This window comes from Monomorium pharaonis, chromosome 2 (assembly GCF_013373865.1).
Source record: "Monomorium pharaonis isolate MP-MQ-018 chromosome 2, ASM1337386v2, whole genome shotgun sequence".
NCBI classification, from domain to species: Eukaryota; Metazoa; Arthropoda; class Insecta; order Hymenoptera; family Formicidae; genus Monomorium; species Monomorium pharaonis.
This window is the reverse complement of record NC_050468.1, coordinates 9,305,644-9,325,120: the sequence shown is the minus strand read 5'-3', so window position 1 is coordinate 9,325,120 and position 19,477 is coordinate 9,305,644. Positions and strand designations below refer to the sequence as shown.

Below are 19,477 nucleotides of genomic sequence, written 5' to 3'. Positions count from 1 at the left end.
ATTTCGAGTTATAAAAAGTTAAACCATAGCATGGAATTTTTAATGTAATAGTAGTGCTGACGTCTCAACAGGACTAACACTTTTTTTTTAATTTCTATATTAAAATAATTATTCAATAATTTGATTATAGTTCTGCGTACGTTGTGCAATATTTTTTGTTTATTTTAATTAAATATATCTGATTATATAATTAGATATTTTTGTGTCTACAATTTCAAGTCAATTTTAAGAAACTTTATCATGAGATATTCATAGAATATTTGCAGTACGTCATTACTTAATATCGTTTTAAAAGGATATGCAATGTTTGCATATTACATGGCCGGTATTGATAGTCAAACTTTTTATTATATTTATTTTTTTACCAATAATATAAATGATATAACATAAATTTTAAGATAAACTTTAGATTAACTTGATAAATAAGAATTAAATATAAGATTAAACATAAAAATTAGATATCATATCTAAGATAAAATTATCTTTAATTTTTTAATATCTCAGATATATTCTTAAGATAGCAATGCTATGCAATAGATATTCTGATAACATTTACATGTTTTCAAAATATCTCTACGTATATTTTGTTATGTAGATATTGGCAATGTTTGCATTAATTAAGCTTTCAATTTAAAATACTGAGTATTAACAAAGTTACTGCACAAAATACAAATAAGGGATCATAATATTATCTTTAAAAAATAAAATCGTATTAAGAATACAAAAATATTCTTTATATACGTATGCATCCTGCATTACTCGTAAGCTAAAGGTTACGACAGGACAGCAATGGACCAAACGATAAATCTTTTACCTTACCTTTTCTTCCCTTTCCCAAGAATGGAACCATAATAAATTCGGTTCTCTGAATCTTTTCATTGACGAAGGCTAAAAAGTACCCTACAGAGTGAGAAGTTCACAAAATGTTGGTGCCGCTCGGACGATTGGTTGGAGTAGGGGGCACCTTACACTGCATATAAGATGCTGTGTCCGCGTTGTACTAGACCGGTACCAGCTGTAGGCGAGCAAAGACAGCGAGGTAGTACGGATTAGTACGCTCGCGCAGTTAGTGCTCGGCGTATAGAGGCTAAACAACTATCGGTATAAATTTCTTGTTTTCCCTTCGTTTCCGAAGCCGCGTCGCATTCTACGAGTCCCAAGCAGGACAAGTGTACGAGGCTCCCGTTTCGACGTTCACGACTTTCCGGTGCTTAAGTATCATCTCCCCGCGGTGCAACGTCCCTCACCGTCCGCATTTGCGGAAAAGCAAAGAGAAACTTTTGTCGATTGAATAGAGTCGCCAAAGTGTCGAGATACCACGTCGACTGAAAATGGAGATTTGCAATCGGGAGAATCGACTGTACGATGTGCCGCGCGGAAAAGCGTCGTGCCTAGTTGAGAACGGGGAGAAACTCCGGCGGGAGAAAGTTTCCACCCTGCGGGAACTTATAGATGCGCTGCACGAGGCCTTCAAGACGGATCATGTGAATATCGATCACGTTCAGGACCTGATGATGAGTTACAAGAGCAATCCTGCGGAATGGAAGAAATTTGCCAAGTTCGATAGATACAGGTAATTTCCATTGTAGATGTTTAACTTAAAATATATGCATAATTATGTTCTAAAATGCATGTACGTGTCTGAAAATACTTAATTTACAAAAAAAATTATTTTTTTTTAAAGTCATACTTACGCAATCCCTCCCAATGAGTCGACAATGTCCTATTTGAATTTTATCTGACTGGCGTTTGGAGTGGAACAAACGAACCGGGCTGACTTTTTTCACTGAAGACCCTTCCCCTCCAAAGTTTTTTTTAGTATAACTTTGATGGCGCTAGCATCGCGGTTGTACGAGAAATTAACAATAGTAGTTTTAAGCAGGACGAAAACGACCCGTAGGGAGAGATTGAGAGTTAATATGTGTATTTTAATTCTGGAAAAAAATCTTTAAATCTATACAAGAAATACATATAAAATCTCATGATGTGCATGAATGACTCTACATCTACATTATCGACCTTGATCAAATTTCGAAGGCACTCCAGTATCCCCTTAAGTATTTCAAGTATTAAAAGTACTCAAAATTTTAGTACTCAAAATAAGTAATAATTATTGGCTAATTTAATATTGTCCAGTATTACATTTTTATCAGAGTGTAAAAAGAATTATTTTTAGAACTGATCCTGATAAAAGAAATTTTTTTTGCATCTCAAAGAGAACTCATAATTTGCGACATACACCTGAATTCTTTTTGAACTCTATGTTGTTTGGGTATTTTCTTTATCTTTTCTGTCAAGAAAAAATTGGATTTAGACCTGTTTTCATCAAACTTTATTTTTGCTCCTTTTCTTTTCCCGTTGGATAGAAAAACAGATTTACCTTATTTCTTAACCATGTCCATTCTACCTCAAACTTGATGATATATAATCAATATCTGTCATGATCTTATTTCCATACAATCTTTCCTTATTTTATTATCTTACATAATTTTGTACGATTGTTTCAAATATATGCAAGTTATTAATAAACATGAAAAAGTAAATAATTAAAAACTTTTATAATAGTAACAGTGACATGTCGTCTATAATTAAGTCAAACCCAAGAAAATTTTTTGCTGATATAAACAGGTTTCTTGATATCACAACCAAAATGTATCGCTAATTTTTGTATTTGCTAGAATTTTGGCTGTCACGTATAGAATTCAAAAATTTTGCTTCTATCAGCTAGATTGATTAGGTGCAATACATGTACATATCACAGTTCTTGCTAATTATTTATCAATCTCCGCTGGATTTTACACACATATAATTTTCGTTGAAGTTGCAAGATTATTTTTTTGACTGGCATAAAGAATATTCTCCATTAATTGAGAATATTCAAAAACCTTGACGATTAATCATGGAGAGAGAAATAAAAAATTCTTCGATAATTTCAAATAATAACGCTACAATATGTATTCACGCGTATTCAAGAATAAAAAATTCTAATATATGATTTCCAAGATTTCCGCAATTGGTTGGATTTACACGCCTGATCCGCGATTCTGCAGAATATATCTGATGTAACTACACAACTAACGCGATGAGAATTGCGGCGTGCATATGGAAATGTTTTCATTAGCTGTCAGCTAATTACACGCCAATAATTATAGTACTATGACAAACATAATCAGCGCATAACGGTCAATTAGGGACATTTCGGAGAAATGCGTTAGCAGAGATGCATGATGTACGCGGTTGATAACTAAATAATAAAGAACAAATATTTTCGCCGATCAACATTTGGCATGTAAATAGAACGCATGTATACAACGCAATGCGGAATTGTAAAATGAAATTAACATGACGGAGTTCAGAATGGGTTATCAGCCGCCTATTCTCCGCTGGCTGTTCCGTCTCTTTCTGTCTCTCTTTAATGCTCTCGCGTAAGAACGAGTAAAAAGAAAAAAATTTAATAACCTTGTTCTGAAGTGACTTTCCAGTAAACATCAATATCTTGTAGAAATCGAAAAGACATCTTATTCAAGATGTCTTCAAGACATTTCTAAAAGATATCTAAAAGATATCTAAGAAGATTTTGTTGAAGATATCTTCATAGAATTTCTAAAAGATATCTAAAAGACATCTAAAAGATATCTTAAAAGATGTCTTAAAAATTTTCGAATTAAACATGTCAAAGATATCTAAATGAAAGATCTCTACAAGATATCTTCCCAGACAACAAGGAGACATCTTATAGTAGTTCTTTATGAATTATATAAATTTTTATGAGTTCCTGAATTTTCCAAAAGAGATTTTAAGGTGCTTGTATTGTGATCTTATGCGCCACCTAAATAAGCATTTTGTGAGCTGGTCATAATGAGTTCTTTAAGAATATAATGTATTTGTTTTTTTATTTTTGTAGATAACACTTTTAACTTTTTTAATTTTAAATTTTAAATTTTAATTTTACCTTATTTAAAAATAATTATTTTTTATTTTTTAATTTAAATAAGGTAAAATTAAAATTTAAAATTAAAAAAGTTAAAAGTGTCATTTATAAAAATTAAGATATTCGTTTCTTTATTTTTTAAAATTTCAATTCTACCTTATTTAAAAAATAATTATTTTTTAAACAAGGTAAAATTATAAATTTAAATTAAGAAATAATTATCCTACCTTAAAAAGGAAATGTTAAATCGATACTTGAAAGTCTCGAAATGTATTATTGCCTCTATTCCGCGATGCTGATTGGTTCTCTCACCGCGCTTATTTCGTGTTGCGAGAGTAGTCATTGCGATTGAATTTTGACAGCTGTCAAATTTGTATAAATGGTTATCTATACAATTATTATTGTAATTTCTTTTTGAAAAATAAAAAGTAGCGCGCGCGAAGCGTGCGTCTGCGGTGTCTAGTTTTTTCAATAAGGCAATGTACTTGTTTCTTTATTTTTGTAGATAACACTTTTAGGTTTTTTAATTTTAAATTTTAAGAATTAAAATTTAAAATTTAAAAAACTAAAAATGTATTATCTACAAAAATAAAGAAACAAGTACGTAGCTTTATTTAAAAAATAATTATTTCTTAATTTAAAATTTTAATTTTACCTTGTTCAAAAAATAATTATTTTTTAAATAAGGTATAAACTATAAACTTATATATGTTGATTCAGATATTAAAACACAATATTAAAACGAGCAACAATCACACAGAGTATTCGACAAAGCGTTAAAGACAAGTGTAACGTTCAGCAGTCAGAGGCAGAATGAGCGAAACTTATTTTTCGTTAGTCATTTTCGACAAAATGTCAAATAAACAATAATAAGAATCGTCAAGACACTCCGTGTCCTTCTGTAAATTGATGTCATTAACTTGCTCCTTAATATGGATCATTTCTGAAATTAACTTTTTTTGGTATCTTGATTCAGAATCTAATATCTTGACGTTATCCCAATCAAACACGTGGTTATTTTTTAGCATGTGTTCCGTTACCACGGAGTGTCTCGACGATTCCAATTTAAAATTATTCGCATATTCTTTAATTTTAGTATTTAACAGCTGGTTTTTTGTATTGTATTAGAAAGATTTGTCTTGGCCCGATATATTAACTTGTTATCGTATTATTTTTGCTTAGCATTAATGAGCTCTTTATATTTATTTGGTTTGTTAAATAAAAAAAGCTACAAATGTTATCTACAAAAATAAAGAAACAAATACGTTGCCTTATTTAAAAAATAATTATTTTTTAAACAAGCTAAAATTATAATTTAAAATTAAGGAATAATTATTTTTTAAATAAGGCAATGTATTTGTTTCTTTATTTTTGTAGATAACATTTTTAACTTTTTTAATTTTAAATTTTAATTTTTAACTTTAACTAGATATTTTTGAAATACATAAACTTTAACTTGTTAATTCTTTTCCAAAGTTTTAACAATTTATTTGTGTAAAAGAAAAAATTATAAAAGAAACAATTATTAAAAAAGACACGTTTCCACATAAACGACAATATTTCTTTATTATTCCATGTAAATTTAATTTACAAATAAAATGTTGAATATATTTTATGGTTAATTAAATAAATTATTTAATTAAGTAATGCACGTTTTGCTGTTATATGACTTATTATTCATTTTCAGAAAATTTGAAGATTTATAAAATTTTTGTTTCTTCGATAATTTTACAAACTTCAATAATTTCACAAAATTAATGTTGAGAAGTTAATATATTTTTTTAACAAAATCAAGTTAAAGTTAATAGCTTATAAAATTAATTTTCTCAAGTTAAAAATTGCATAAACGAAAAACTGATTTGGTTGAAAGGTAGGTTAAACTAATTCCAGTTAAGGATGTATTGGACTAAAGTTTAAAATGGTACAAAGTTGCTAAAAATTTGTGAAATTGTTCTTTTAGTTTCCCTAATGTACTGCAAAAAATTGAAAACGCATCCACTAAACGGTTGCTGAGTTATAACTATTTTAATTTTCACTGATTTTACATGGTATTCTTTTCTATCTTAACGAAAAAGACGATCTTAACGGATGAAACAGCTAAAAAAATATAGAAGAAATAGTATCAGTGTTTTTAATTTTTTTGTACATCTAGTATATGAATAGATGAAAATATCTGCCAAGTTTCAATTGTCTTTACTACACCGTTTTAAAGAAATAAAATATAACTCAAGATAATTGCATTTTCACTGTCAAAAGTTTAAACTCATAAGTGAAAAAAATCGCAAATACGTGAAAAATACTTTTGTAAAAGTAAAAATAAGACTCCAATTATCGTTCAAGTTTCTTACATCTAGATTTATTATGCGTTAAGCGTAGATATTTAAGTATTTCAAATTTCATGCACTTTTGTCTAATTGTAAGATTGTATGTCCAATACATCTTTAAATTTAAAGTTAATTTTGGAAAAACGTTATTTATATTTATATTAAATTAGAAAGTCATAATTCGTTTAAACTATATTATCAAAACAATTATAATTAGATTAGATCATAAAATAAATGTAACATTTTATTTGTAAATTAAGTTTATATAGAATAACAAAGAAATATTGTCAATTATTTGGAAATATTTTTTCTTTCACAATTTTATTTTACACAGATAAATTTTCAAAACTTTGGAAAAAAATTAACGAGTTAAAGTTTATGTGTTTCAAAAATATTTAGTTAAAGTTAAAAATTAAAATTTAAAATTAATAAAGTTAAAAATCATTAGCTTTTTAACCTTATTATTAACTTTTAACATTTTATAAAATATTCATAAAATGTAACTAAATAATCACTCTTTTTTTCGAAACTGAAGACCTAATAATATTAGGCGCTAGAGTGATGTCACTTTCTTCGTAGTTCATCTCACTGACAAGGACAAAAATGTTTTAGTATTAAAATTAAAAAAGTCGGCCAAAAAAGGGTTGATCCTCTAGAGATCTTAAAAATGTATTTTATACATATACCTTGAAGACCAAGTCTAGAATTGCTTTAAGATATCTATAAACGTCTTTATATATTTATTACTCAACATTTAAAAAAAGACATTTTAAATCATAATTTAGTACTTTTACATGTAACGGTAATTATAAATGTCTAAAAGGAATTCTAGAAAGGGTCTTCAAGACATATAAAACACATCTTTAAGATGTCTCGATAGATTTTTTGAATTTCTAAAAGACATTTTTTAGATTTCTTGAAGATATCTTTTAAATTTCTTCAAGATGTCTTTTAGACATTGCGGCACTGATCATATTCTACACAAAATAATTGCACACGATCAGAATATTCTACACAAATATATTGTACACAAAAAATTGTATGTAGAAAAACTGTGCACAAGAATTATCCTTGAATTAAAAATTGCACATATATATATTGTGCGTAGAAAAACTGTCCACTACACAGTTTTTCTACGCACAATATATCCATATGGAATTTTTAATTCAAGGATAATTCTTGTGCACAGTTTTTCTACATACAATTTTTTGTGTACAATATATTTGTGTAGAATATTCTGATCGTGTACAATTATTTTTGTGTAGAATATAACCAGTGCCGACATTGCCAGATATGTAAAAGATATCTCAAACTGTCGCATAAGACATCTTTTAGATCGCGAAAAGATATCTTTTCGTAAAAAATGCGAGATATCGCAAGAAATCGCAAGATGTCGTTTAGAAATCTAAAAGACATCTTTTCGTCTATATGGGTTGTAACTCTACTTGCACTCGTGATATGAGTAGATGATCGCCACTTAATAATCATTAGAAGGAGAAAATACGACAACGAGATATGTATTGGCGAAAAATGATGTCATTGCTCCAATTTTTTCCTGATCTCCATCGGTTCATGACTGCCGTAAATAAAAGATAGCTTTGTACGCAGTATACCGGATATACGTAATCTTATATAAGAAAAAAGAAACGTCCTGTTTACAAAGAATCGCTGAATGCGATGTCTGATGACTGATGTCACATTCAATCACAGATGTCAAGAATTATCTGAGAAAACGGAAAGTTCCCAAGGCAAATGAGACTTTAGGGATACTAAAAATTATTTGCAATTATTAGCTAAACAGTCTAACAATCTCGTTAGCTATCTCATAAAATAAAAGTTAAGGGTACGCGGAATATAAATTTCGGATTGGAGAGGGAAAATTCCCTCGTGCCACATAACTTTATTTACCAGAATGTGTATCACACATACGTAATTGTGATAACTAGATTAGCTTATTTATTACGTGCGATCTGGACGTATCTCCATATTGTTCGATAAGAGGGACAGAAAGAGAGAGAATGTTCTAGAATTATTAGGCACCACCGACAATGTTATCTTCGTGAATATGTTGCAACGAACTGGGCGATGCAACTCGTATTTTGCATTCAGAGCACAGATAAGCATTTTACTTGCACTTGTTAGCACAAAGTTCGCTACTGCGTGCAATTTTCAAACGTTTTAGAGAAACATCTTTCGAGAAACCGTCTCCGTAACAATAAAACTTAAGAATTTTTATGTTTTTCCTCAAAAATATCTTAGTTCTACCTCTTTCTCTTTTGTCATTTAGTTTATTCGTATCGTGTATTATCGGAAATGCGATAGGTAGTTTAGCGCGTTGCTAATTGTCAATGATATACCTTAGCAACTCTTGATTAGGTGAACGATCGTAAATAGGAAGGAAAATGGGTTTGCGAGTTCGCGAGATAACAAGCGCCTTGGACGCAGGTGGAATTACTGTGTAGCAGGGATCCACGTGACTCGGGAAAGTACGGAAACTATGGTGCACGTTTACCGGTTTTGCTGTCAACACAAAGTAGAACGTAATGCCACGCGGCAGGCAAATATTCCTTCCACTGAGATCGTTCTTACGAAAGCCCGCTAGAAAGATAAACACTTTCGGCGTCACACACTTCAACGGGTTATCATATTATTTAACGTTAAGCGAAGATTTAATGCGTAAGCGGAATGTACAAATTCTATATGACGAAAATTATTGACGACACAGTGAACCGCATATCAGCAAAATAAATTTAACAATATACTGCTGTTCAAAAATACTTGGTAACTTTGTCTTTCTTAATTAAATAATATTAGGATTTTCAAGAAATATTTTTAAATTTTTCTTCTTAATCTTCTAGATAATGTTTCATAACGATCTTGACTTAAAATTTCATAATAATTAGTTGGACATTAGATCGTGCAAATAACATAAAAAAATAAGAAAGAAATGTCATTTCTCAATTGAAGTAAACCTTGGTGTATAATATTTTTTTATTAAAATTATTGAATATATTTTTTAGTTCTCTATAAACTGCATGCTGACTTAAATGCAGAACTTAAAGCGAAATTATAAACTGAAATTAAAAATAACCTCTAATTAATTTGATTGTTAAATTTAATAACAATACTAAAAAATTTTCTATATGTATATAATTCATTTTACATACACTGAGAAAAAATGTTGTTAATTTGACTAAATTTTTTAACTTGATTAAATTTCTTCAGTATTTATGTATTTATGCATTTAACTTAAATACATAAAATACTTGAACTTCAATTTAACTATTTATATATTTGACTGAAATATATAAATAGTTTAATTGAAGAAATTTAATCAAGTTGAAAAATTTAGTAAAAAATTAACAACTTTTTTTTCTTAGTGTATGTAAAGAGAATATAATAGAATTTAAATGTTAAGCATACAGAAAAATACAAAAATTGTGTGGATAAATATTTTTGAGTGGTAATGTGCACTCAAAAAGAAACGTGTTTCTTTACACGGAGAGAATTTTCTCTTAAAAATTACCCTGAAAATCGTGGTAATTATGAGACAACGTAAATCTTGAAAAATTTTACTATACTTTTAGCGAAATTTACTAAAATTTTAATAACATTTAACAAAATTTTGTAAATTTTACTATACTTCTAACAAAATTTACTAAAACTTTGCCAAATTTTAAAATTTTAGTACATTTTAGTAAATTTTAGTAAATTTTGTTAAAGGTATACTAAAATTCTTCAAGGTTTACGTTGTCTTACATTTACCACGATTTTCAGGATAATTTTTAAGAGGAAATTCTCTCCGTGTAAAGATGAGATACGATACGATTTTTTCACAATCTAGAATTTGTTTATTTTCAGAGCAAATATAGAGCGTAACAAAATTGTTTCAGTGCGCTTTGAATTTGTTTTACATGCTTTTATTTATACACGATGAAGAACACTTGTACTGGCAACTTGGAACAAGTTAAATATTCGTTTTTTGTTACATATGTATTACTGTTTCAAATCAATACTCTAATCCGCTACGTATAAGTTGAATAATTTGGAGATATTTTGATACTTCGCGTGAGATGTTTCTTTAAAGAGATTAAAACATTGAGAGAAATAAATAAATATTAATATTAAATAAACTAAAAATAATTCTACTTCTCTTGATTATTTTTTAAATTCTACTTTCTTTAAACCGATATTAAATTTTGTTACTTAAAAATAACATTTAGCATCTGAAATTATACAGCTGGGACACATAAACACCCAGAGGCGATCGACCGGTGAATAGTCAGTTGGTTATGTGTACTTTCCATGCATATATTCCCCTTCTTCGTGTTTGCGTTCTGCGCAATCTAGAGAACATTGGTATCTATACATCGTTGCATCGCATGACTCTCGTGAAAAAAAAAAATGCGAACGAAACGTATGCGAAACATCGAAACTTTCAAATTATATTCGCTCTGCTACGCTCACGTTCGTTGCAGAAATCCCAGATCACTGATTCGTAAATCGCACACTCTATGTATTTATACTAATGCCTCTTGCAAATAACGTTTTTCCTGTAACAATAAATTCTAAAATATGTGTTACGAAAGTTGATAATTATTTATTAACACTGTGTGTCGTTAATACGGAGCAATCTAAATTTAAATAGTTGCTCTTTTAAAGAAGAAAAATGTCTGTATTTTCTCCAATTAGATTTCAATCGTATTCTAAATACTCTCAATCTAAGTACGATTTACAAAATGTAATAAACAGAACATTGAGCATAATTAATTCGAGTTTTAGTAGCACTTGACTGTAGTATTTCTCGAAAGTTTAAATTAGTATGAAACGACTTTTCTGTTTTACGTTTATTACTAAATCAATCGATTGCGAGCGATTTTGTTGAAATTTATCGTGACCGGTTAGCAAAACTAGTTTTCGATTTCAAGCTGCAATTAATACGTCATGGTTTGTAAAAGCCGATTTCGTATAAGACTTTCGCATGCTAAATCCATCAGATTGAGATTCAAATTAACAACGTTTAAACCGGTAAATATTAATTATTGTTAATTAAGACAAATTAAGAGAATAGCTATAAGACTCGGTCGCTATTGCTACTAGATTTGTATATATCTGATAAAATCTGCATGCGTAATGACCGTTTAACATGTGTATGCATTTCAATGTGCATCAAGGTACTGAAATTTTCGAAAGGTCAGTAAATAGCAACGGTATAAAAAAAAAATTCTGATCGGTTGAGCAGTATTTTCAAAGGAGAAACATTAAGCTTGTAATACACGATGCTTTGTGCACAGATATACGAGGAACCTGGTTGATGAAGGAAACGGGAGGTTCAACCTCATGGTGTTGTGCTGGGGGGAAGGTCACGGGTCAGCCATACACGATCATGCCAACGCGCACTGCGTGATGAAAATTCTGCAGGGGAAACTGTGCGAGGTAATTACCGCTTACGATAATTATTGGAACTATTTTAGACCGCATGTGTCGCATGTATCACGTCATGATATAAAATCGAGATATCAAAACAAGTTGTTTCTTCAGACGCGGTACGCGTGGCCTGCGGAATCCGAGACGGAAGAGAACGTGGAGGAGCTCAAGGAACTCGAGAGGAACACGCTTGATATGAATGAGATTTGTTATATCAATGGTATAATTCTTTTTTTTTTATCAAGTCAAATAAGAGGTGCAATAAGCAGCAATTACGGTTACGAATATAAAATTATCTAGATAATTATACGTATATATAATAGTAAGAAATTAAAATAAATTATTTGCATGGATAATATAACTCTATTTGTATAAATATATATTAAATATAATCTCCGATATTTTTGTTCAAGATTCGCTGGGTTTGCACCGCGTTGAAAATCCAAGCGCGATGAATCCCGCGATCTCCCTGCATCTGTACTCGCCGCCGTTCTCGTCGTGCTCGGTCTTCAACAAGCAGACTGGACAGAAGTCTACGTGTAAGGTCACATTTTGGTCCAAGTACGGGGAAAGAAGGAATCGGGTGAGAAACTATTTGCATATCTCAAAAGTTTCACCTTACCGCATGATTCCTGATCTACCTCTTCGAAAGATCGTATCGAAGACTCTTGCTGCGTCTCAAAGTTGCATTTACGAACGCTGGAAGTCATTACCAAGATTTAAATAAAGTTTATTAAAGTCGCGCGTAATGGAGCTTTCGTCCCTTTTTATGGAAAAATTTCAGATGTTAGTTTAATGCCAAACTGACCGAACGTCTCTATTTTCATCTCAATTCCGTTTTTATACAAATTTCATAAATTATCTCTATTTTGTGCCTAATATAAAAAGCTTATAAGCACGTGGAAAGAACGATTGTGCTATAGTATTAAAAAATTTAATTAAATAAAGACTTAAAAATAATTTTTTGTTGAAACATTAAAATAATTAAATAGTTTAAAGTAATTGCTAGAATGTCGAAACTTTTTACGTTTCACCTCATGCTAGAACGTCCTACATAATTATTTTAATGTTCTAATAAAAAATTTTTTATTTTCACATCTTTTTATCCAGCTAAATTTTTAAATTCTTCTGCAAAAGTTCTTTCTTTCTAGCGAAAATTTAATTACTCCATAAACACCAACAGCGATGTTATAATAATATTGTAATTTCCCAACAATACAAGTGTAATAATGTACATCAATTGTTGTACAAAACAATTACATTATTGAATAGGATATTAATATAATTTTATTAATATAAATTTATAATTTATAGGAAATTCAAGATACCAGATCTCCCGAGGATAACTAATCTGAGGAAGAAATACCATCAGCAATTTAGAATCGACAATATTCTAATCGAGTGCGGAAAGCAATTTGCATCGTCTCAGATTGGACCTGGTTGCTCAATTCGCATAAATTAATTAAGATAGATAGTCTTTAACAATTGTACTATTACTATTGTCCAATTTGCCGTGTGTAATCGTTTTTTAAGTACTTAAATCTACTTGTAAGGATTTGTAGATATTCTCAAGTAAAAATAACTGTACATGTATATTTCTTTTTTAAAAATAAGTTAACTTACACTGAGAAAAAATGTTAACGTGACAAAATTTTTTCAACTAAATTAAATTTCTTTAGTTCAACTATTTATGTATTTAACTGAAATACTTAAACTTCAAGTATTTATATTTGATTAAAATATATATATATATATATATATATATATATATATTTGAATTTAATTCAGTTGAAAGATTCAGTCAAATTAACAATTCTGTTTCACTGTACTAATCACGTATAAAAAATATAAAAAGGGAAGAATTTATTTATATGTATACACCAGTCTCTAGTTTGTCATTAAAATATCATTTAAATTTCTTCTCTTAATAATGAGTTTATTCATAAATTAACGCGACTTACGTTATTACAAAGAATACGTAAGATTTACCTTGGTGAACATTTTTCTCAGATTTTTTTTCAGAATTTTCCAGAGCTTCTGTATAATTTTATAACTTTTTAGAAAACTCCTCGGATTTTTTATACGAATAAAAACTTTTCAAAAATATTGAAAGTTAATATTTTTTAAAGAATTTGTCATATATATGAATTCTGTGTAAAATATCCTCAAATGTCTCATTTTATAATTCCTGATGAGGTCTCATAAGATCTGAACAAATTTAAAGTATTTTTTAAAAATCATAAGATATAAAAAATCTTAAAAATCTTAGAATAATTCAGGACTCACATGCATGAAAAATTCTAAGATGCAGACTTTCTCAGTATTTCTAAGAAAACTGTTCCAATTCGTATGAAAATGCTGAGAAAAATTTTCACCATGGCAAGGACTAATTTATTGAAATATCACATCGTGCGGACAGTTCCTGTCAAAATTGACTTGGCCAACAATCGAAGTCGACATTCAACGAGAAATTTCCTTGTTCCATATTCCTTGGAAAATCGAGCGCAAGTTATCGGAGATTAATATCCCTTACGGCCCTACGCTATCGGGGCGAAACGACGACAAACAATAGACACAGCAAATTAAGCCAAACGATTAACAATAGAGTAAACAGCGAGGGGGGGAATCGATGAAAATTGACGAATATAGCCGCGCCGCGTCCGCAAGCGCGTGCGGCACACGGTCATGGCCTCCCGGACGCACGTGCAGCGCGTCAGATTACTGTACAAGACGATTTTGAGGTTACATCGCGGCCTGCCGGCCGAAGTGCGGCCTCTAGGCGACGGTTACGTCCGCGACGAGTTCCGACGGCACAAGGAATGCGTGGAGAGCGAGGCGATTGTCTTCCTCCACGAATGGACCGTGAGTAGAGTCGCGCCAGCCGCGCCGTGCGGCCGCGCGATTTGAGGTTATGTGCGCGCCAGAGTTGACTGACGTATAGTCGCGATTTCTCTTCTCCGCAGAAGTACGCGGTGTCCCTCGCCGAGCAGCTCGGGTTGAAGGGCCCTCACACGGGACAGCCGCTCGGGCGACCTTTGCCAGAGGAGGATCTGGAGAAGCTTCGGGACGAGCAAGTGTGTCAGTTGTACGAGCTGATGATCGCGGCGACGGGGAAGCAGGACGGCGCGAAGGAGAAGACGTAGCTGTTTGCCACGTATCCGATCTCGGAAACTTCTAGTGCACTCGGATCTATGCCGCTGTGAAATAGAAATAAATAATTTCCTGTATGATCAGGTCGATTATGACCGAGTTGATCGACGGTGTCGTTTTGTCTGACGTCTGACGGTCGTGTTATGTAATAATAACAAAAACTTTGAGTGCAAGAGACAATCAGAAGTGTATAGTGCATGTATGATAATAAATAAATAAATAATAAATTAGGAAATGCGAATGGAAAGTGAAGCTGCCGTCAATGTATTAGTTTCATCAAATCTTGTAAATATAAGAATAACAGTGGTTAATACAATTTTGTAAGAATACTGTTTGCTTAAAACAATACATCTAAAAAAAAAATTCTAGTTTAAATGTTTTAAAATTAAAATCATTCAACATTAATCTAAATGTGCTCTTCGCTTTTTGTTTTCTTTACTACTTATAACTCACTTGCACCTTGGAACTTATTGTTCTTTTATATTTTCGTTTATCATTATTTTATCAACAATGATCGTGTTTCAAGAGTTTAATTTTCATCTCGTCAGTTTCAATAAAACAATAAAACGCGAAGAGTCTAAAAAATTTTGTAATATCACTTTTAAATACGATTTTAATGTAATTTGGTTTACAATATTCGAAGATGAATAAAAAAATTAATTCATTCTTCACTCGGTGTATTAATTTCTCTTTTTTGCAGAATTTTAAATTATGTCGTTGCAGCCAATGAGCAATAAATTGCCTATATTACAAATATAATGTAATATGATGAAAATATCGTTTCGGAATAAACGACAAACGACGCAATAAACGTCCCAAACGTTTTCAACGTTTTACGACAGTATTATCATTACGTACATTATCGTTGTATATAATTAAAATAAAGGAGCTGCGCGTGACAATAAAACGCAACGCGTCGTCAAAGAGTTGCAGAAGAGACCTACAGGCTTTTTTTTGGTTTGTTTTCAGCGTGTGAAGCGCGATCGAAGTGAATCTCATTATCGCGGAGTGATAATCTAGGTGACGTACGATCGAACGCAGACAATCCGATTACGATATCGGCAACGGTGAATTCGGTTTCGTCAGACGTAGGCGATTGCCGCGATTTCCCGTCCGCAGTGATTTCCATCTCGCGTGTAGGAGAAAGCGAAGGGAAGATGAAGGCCTGGCAGGAAGCGTCGAGTTTGATATTAGCAGCACGGCACGGGCAAACGTACGGTCGTGTGGCGTCGCCTGCAGTTGTAAGTGCATGTAACGACGAATGCACGTGCATACATGCATTCTGGCATTCGCGTGACGAGGGATCGGAACGGCAACTTTCTCGCTCTACCTTGCGACGGTCGTGGAACGGGAAAGATTCCCGACGGGGATGACATAGCATTAAATGACACTCGCAATTTTCGTCATTATGAGATCTACTAGTCTCGACAGCTCCGATTAATTTGAAAAGAATTAGCCGATTAAATGTATGAATTATCATTTGCAAAACATAAAATTTGTCATTCCTAACCTCATTTTTTAATTACTGTTTTTAATTAAACAGTACTTTTATTAGGATTTAGTAAGTTAATTCTTTTTAAACTAAATTAAATATTTATTTTAATGTCTATGAAATTAATTACTCTAAAAGTTAAGATTTTTAGAAACGTTATTTTTATTAAAATAAAAACGTAATTTTTTTAAAATGAAATTTTTCAAAATAGTTACAACATGGAATAAATTCAATTGAATAAATGTAATATTTTTTATTTGTAAATTAAGTTTATATGAAATAATGAAAAAGTATTGTTTTTTATGTGAAAATGTATTTTTCTTTTATTTTTTTCTTTTATAAATTTTCAACATAGAAAATAAAATTTATGTTTAAAAAATGTGTCTTAAAAATAACTAGTTGAAGTTAAAGAATAAATTATTTAAAAATTAACTAGGTTCATTTAAAAGTTATTAGCTTTTTAATTTTATTGTATGTAACTTAATTTTTTATAACTAGTTATTACAACTATGTTTAATGCTTATGTATTATTAATTTAAAAGTGTTATGTTTTACACAAGTCACTTGCAGAAAATTGATAAGGAAAATGAAGTAAGACAATTTAGGTTTTAAGTTTTGTTCATAATTTATAGGTTTAATTGGTTATCTTAAATTTATCTTGAATTTATTTATATTAATAAAAATTTTATATAACTTTGTAATATATATAAATTTATTTAAAAATTTGTTATGTTATATAGAGAGTATGAAATAACATTTTGTTCTCTCTATTTTTGTATTTTAATTGTATATAAAAAAATTGAAACTCTGTGAAATCAACTGAAAGATGTCTCCTAATTAAAAGAAATTTGGGTAATTTGATTTACCTAGAATTTGCTTAAATTTTTATTCATTGATAGATTAATCAATTTGTAAAGCGCGACGTGGCTCGTTTCGCATCGATCGATGTCTGCCGAAAGGCGTTTTTTCTCGAGGGGATTTAAACGAGGCAATTCGTGATTTCAGCACAATTACAAGCTGCTATGCCTCAAGCGTCATCAAAAGTCGAGTTTCATGCCCGGGCTCTACGTATTCCCGGGCGGCGCGGTGGATCCAGCCGATGCCAATTTGAAATGGCGCAAGCACTTCACCGCCTTCGGCCTGGGGGACGACAAGCTCGCGTCTCTGGTGCCAAGGACCGTGTCGCGGCCGCAGATCTTTCGTTCGAGGGAGAACGAGCTACTTAGAGAGATCTCGCTACGCATCACGGCGATTCGCGAGACCTTCGAGGAATGCGGGATACTGATATGCCGGCGTGACAGAGACGGCGGAGCTCATTCCGGCTGGGCCGAGCACGTGGCAGGTGAGAGATCACGTCAAATCACTTTGCGAAATTACGGCCATCAATTTGCGGCGAGTGTAACGTCGGCCGGACAATTTTCAGTTCCCCAGGGCGAGTTGCAAACGTGGCAGAGCAAAGTCCACGAGGATGCAACGGAATTTTTCAATCTCTGTCAGAGGTACGAGTGCTATCCGGATCTGTGGGCACTGCACGAATGGAGGAATTGGCTGACGCCTACGGCCGTGTACGAGAAGCGCTTCGACACCGCCTTCTACCTGGCCTGCCTGCCGGACGTACCTCACGCCGAATACGAGGCTAAGGAAATGGAGGATCTGAAAGTGAGATGATTCGAACAATAGAGCGGTATTTCCCCCCGAACTAATCCCCAGAACTAAGAACTAATCGTTAGAAAATGAAAAATATTTAGTGGGACACTCCGGAGAAGCTTTCTACGATGGGTATCACGTTCCCGCCACCGCAACAGTACGAGATCGCCAGAATGACTAAAGTGAAAAGCATAGACGAGCTTCTGGACATCGCCGTGGAACGTAATAAAGAAGGCTCGCAGTTGTATTTGCCGGTATGCAAGCTAAACTATTCTATTGATATGCAGTAAATGCAAAGAGGTATTTGTATAGAGGAGACACCTTATTAAAACGTTATTTTTAAAAAGTGAACATTTATTAGAAATTTATTAACAATGAACATAAATAGATTGTGTCGTTTTACATTGCGCGTTAGCTTTTAATTTCTTCTACTTGCGATGTGTTTGCTTTAGATTCGGGTTTCCAAACAGCATTGTTGCTTGGCCTCACCTTATAATCAAGTTACAAATTTTGAGTTTTGTAACTTTGCTATAATTTTTCTCTTGTTACTGCACATTAATAAAGTTATTATTATTGTTGTGTATTATATTTACTGTTAAATTGTTTATTAATGTTTACTTTTTAAAAATAAGATTTAAAAGTTTTTCTTTCCTTTACAAATACAAATATAAATATTTTGCACTCACTGATTGAACCACGAATAATTGCAGGAACGCGCAATGCCATTTTATAATCATAATAAATATGCTTGTAGATAAGTGTGTATCTAAAGGATGGCGTCATGCACGTCTTACCTAGTGACACGATGTACCCGAAAAAAGTTGAATTGTTTGAAAAACAAACGATCGACAAGTCGGATATTACCACAGAGGAATTTCAAAAAATAAGTCCGTTCAAGAATAGAACTGAATTTCTTGATACGCAGATAAATGTAATTTTTACTGATAACGGCGAGGATAATCGTGTGTCATTCCCATTACCTGGATACTCGAAGATAGCGTACGGAAAAGAAGAACCTAAAAATAAGCTTTAACTAAAGGAATGTTCGATTTTTGTTTGAGATAAGTCGCCAATGAGACATGTTAAATAAGGTTTCAAGAAAGAAGTTGTTGAGGTTTTTCTTAAAAGACTTGCATTAGCTCTGTTATATTTTTATATGATACGCTTTGTATCTTTTTAATAAATTGTTAACCAAAACGTTTACCATCCAAACTTTATTAAACACACATTTACCTTATAATATTTTAACTTTTTTTACACAGAAGAGTTGAACTCTATGAAAAATAATTTTTACAGAAGAGTATTGTATATTAATAACAAAATTAGTGTAACAAATATTTTAAATAAAATATTAAATAACCAAATAAAGTGCGTTTTGGGTCGTGTAGATCTAAACGGCCGGAATGACTGAATTAAACCACGTAATGCAAGAAATGTAACGCACTTAAAAAATGACGGCCGAAAATTAGTAAATAGTACACAAAAATTTTTTTAAGCTCGATTTTT

The 19,477-nt window shown here is 31.6% G+C and overlaps 3 protein-coding genes across 3 annotated transcripts; all 3 read left to right on the top strand.

Moving 5' to 3' along the window:
• The first annotated feature begins 926 nt into the window (after positions 1-926).
• LOC105838922 (cysteine dioxygenase type 1) lies at positions 927-13,310 on the top strand. The gene is made up of 5 exons (XM_012684855.3): positions 927-1,573; positions 11,550-11,691; positions 11,797-11,902; positions 12,096-12,265; positions 12,997-13,310. Exons 1-5 carry the CDS (start codon positions 1,332-1,334, stop codon positions 13,030-13,032), a joined length of 696 nt encoding a protein of 231 aa, XP_012540309.2. The 5' UTR covers positions 927-1,331; the 3' UTR covers positions 13,033-13,310.
• A 638-nt stretch (positions 13,311-13,948) lies between these two features.
• On the top strand, positions 13,949-15,148 carry LOC105828428 (succinate dehydrogenase assembly factor 3, mitochondrial). The gene is made up of 2 exons (XM_012666749.3): positions 13,949-14,544; positions 14,646-15,148. The coding sequence occupies exons 1-2, from the start codon at positions 14,368-14,370 to the stop codon at positions 14,823-14,825; spliced, it is 357 nt and encodes a 118-aa protein (XP_012522203.1). The 5' UTR covers positions 13,949-14,367; the 3' UTR covers positions 14,826-15,148.
• A 235-nt stretch (positions 15,149-15,383) lies between these two features.
• LOC105828427 (nucleoside diphosphate-linked moiety X motif 19-like) lies at positions 15,384-19,172 on the top strand. The gene is made up of 5 exons (XM_012666746.3): positions 15,384-16,073; positions 17,330-17,666; positions 17,748-17,983; positions 18,073-18,225; positions 18,726-19,172. Exons 1-5 carry the CDS (start codon positions 15,990-15,992, stop codon positions 19,002-19,004), a joined length of 1,089 nt encoding a protein of 362 aa, XP_012522200.1. The 5' UTR covers positions 15,384-15,989; the 3' UTR covers positions 19,005-19,172.
• Positions 19,173-19,477: the final 305 nt, after the last annotated feature.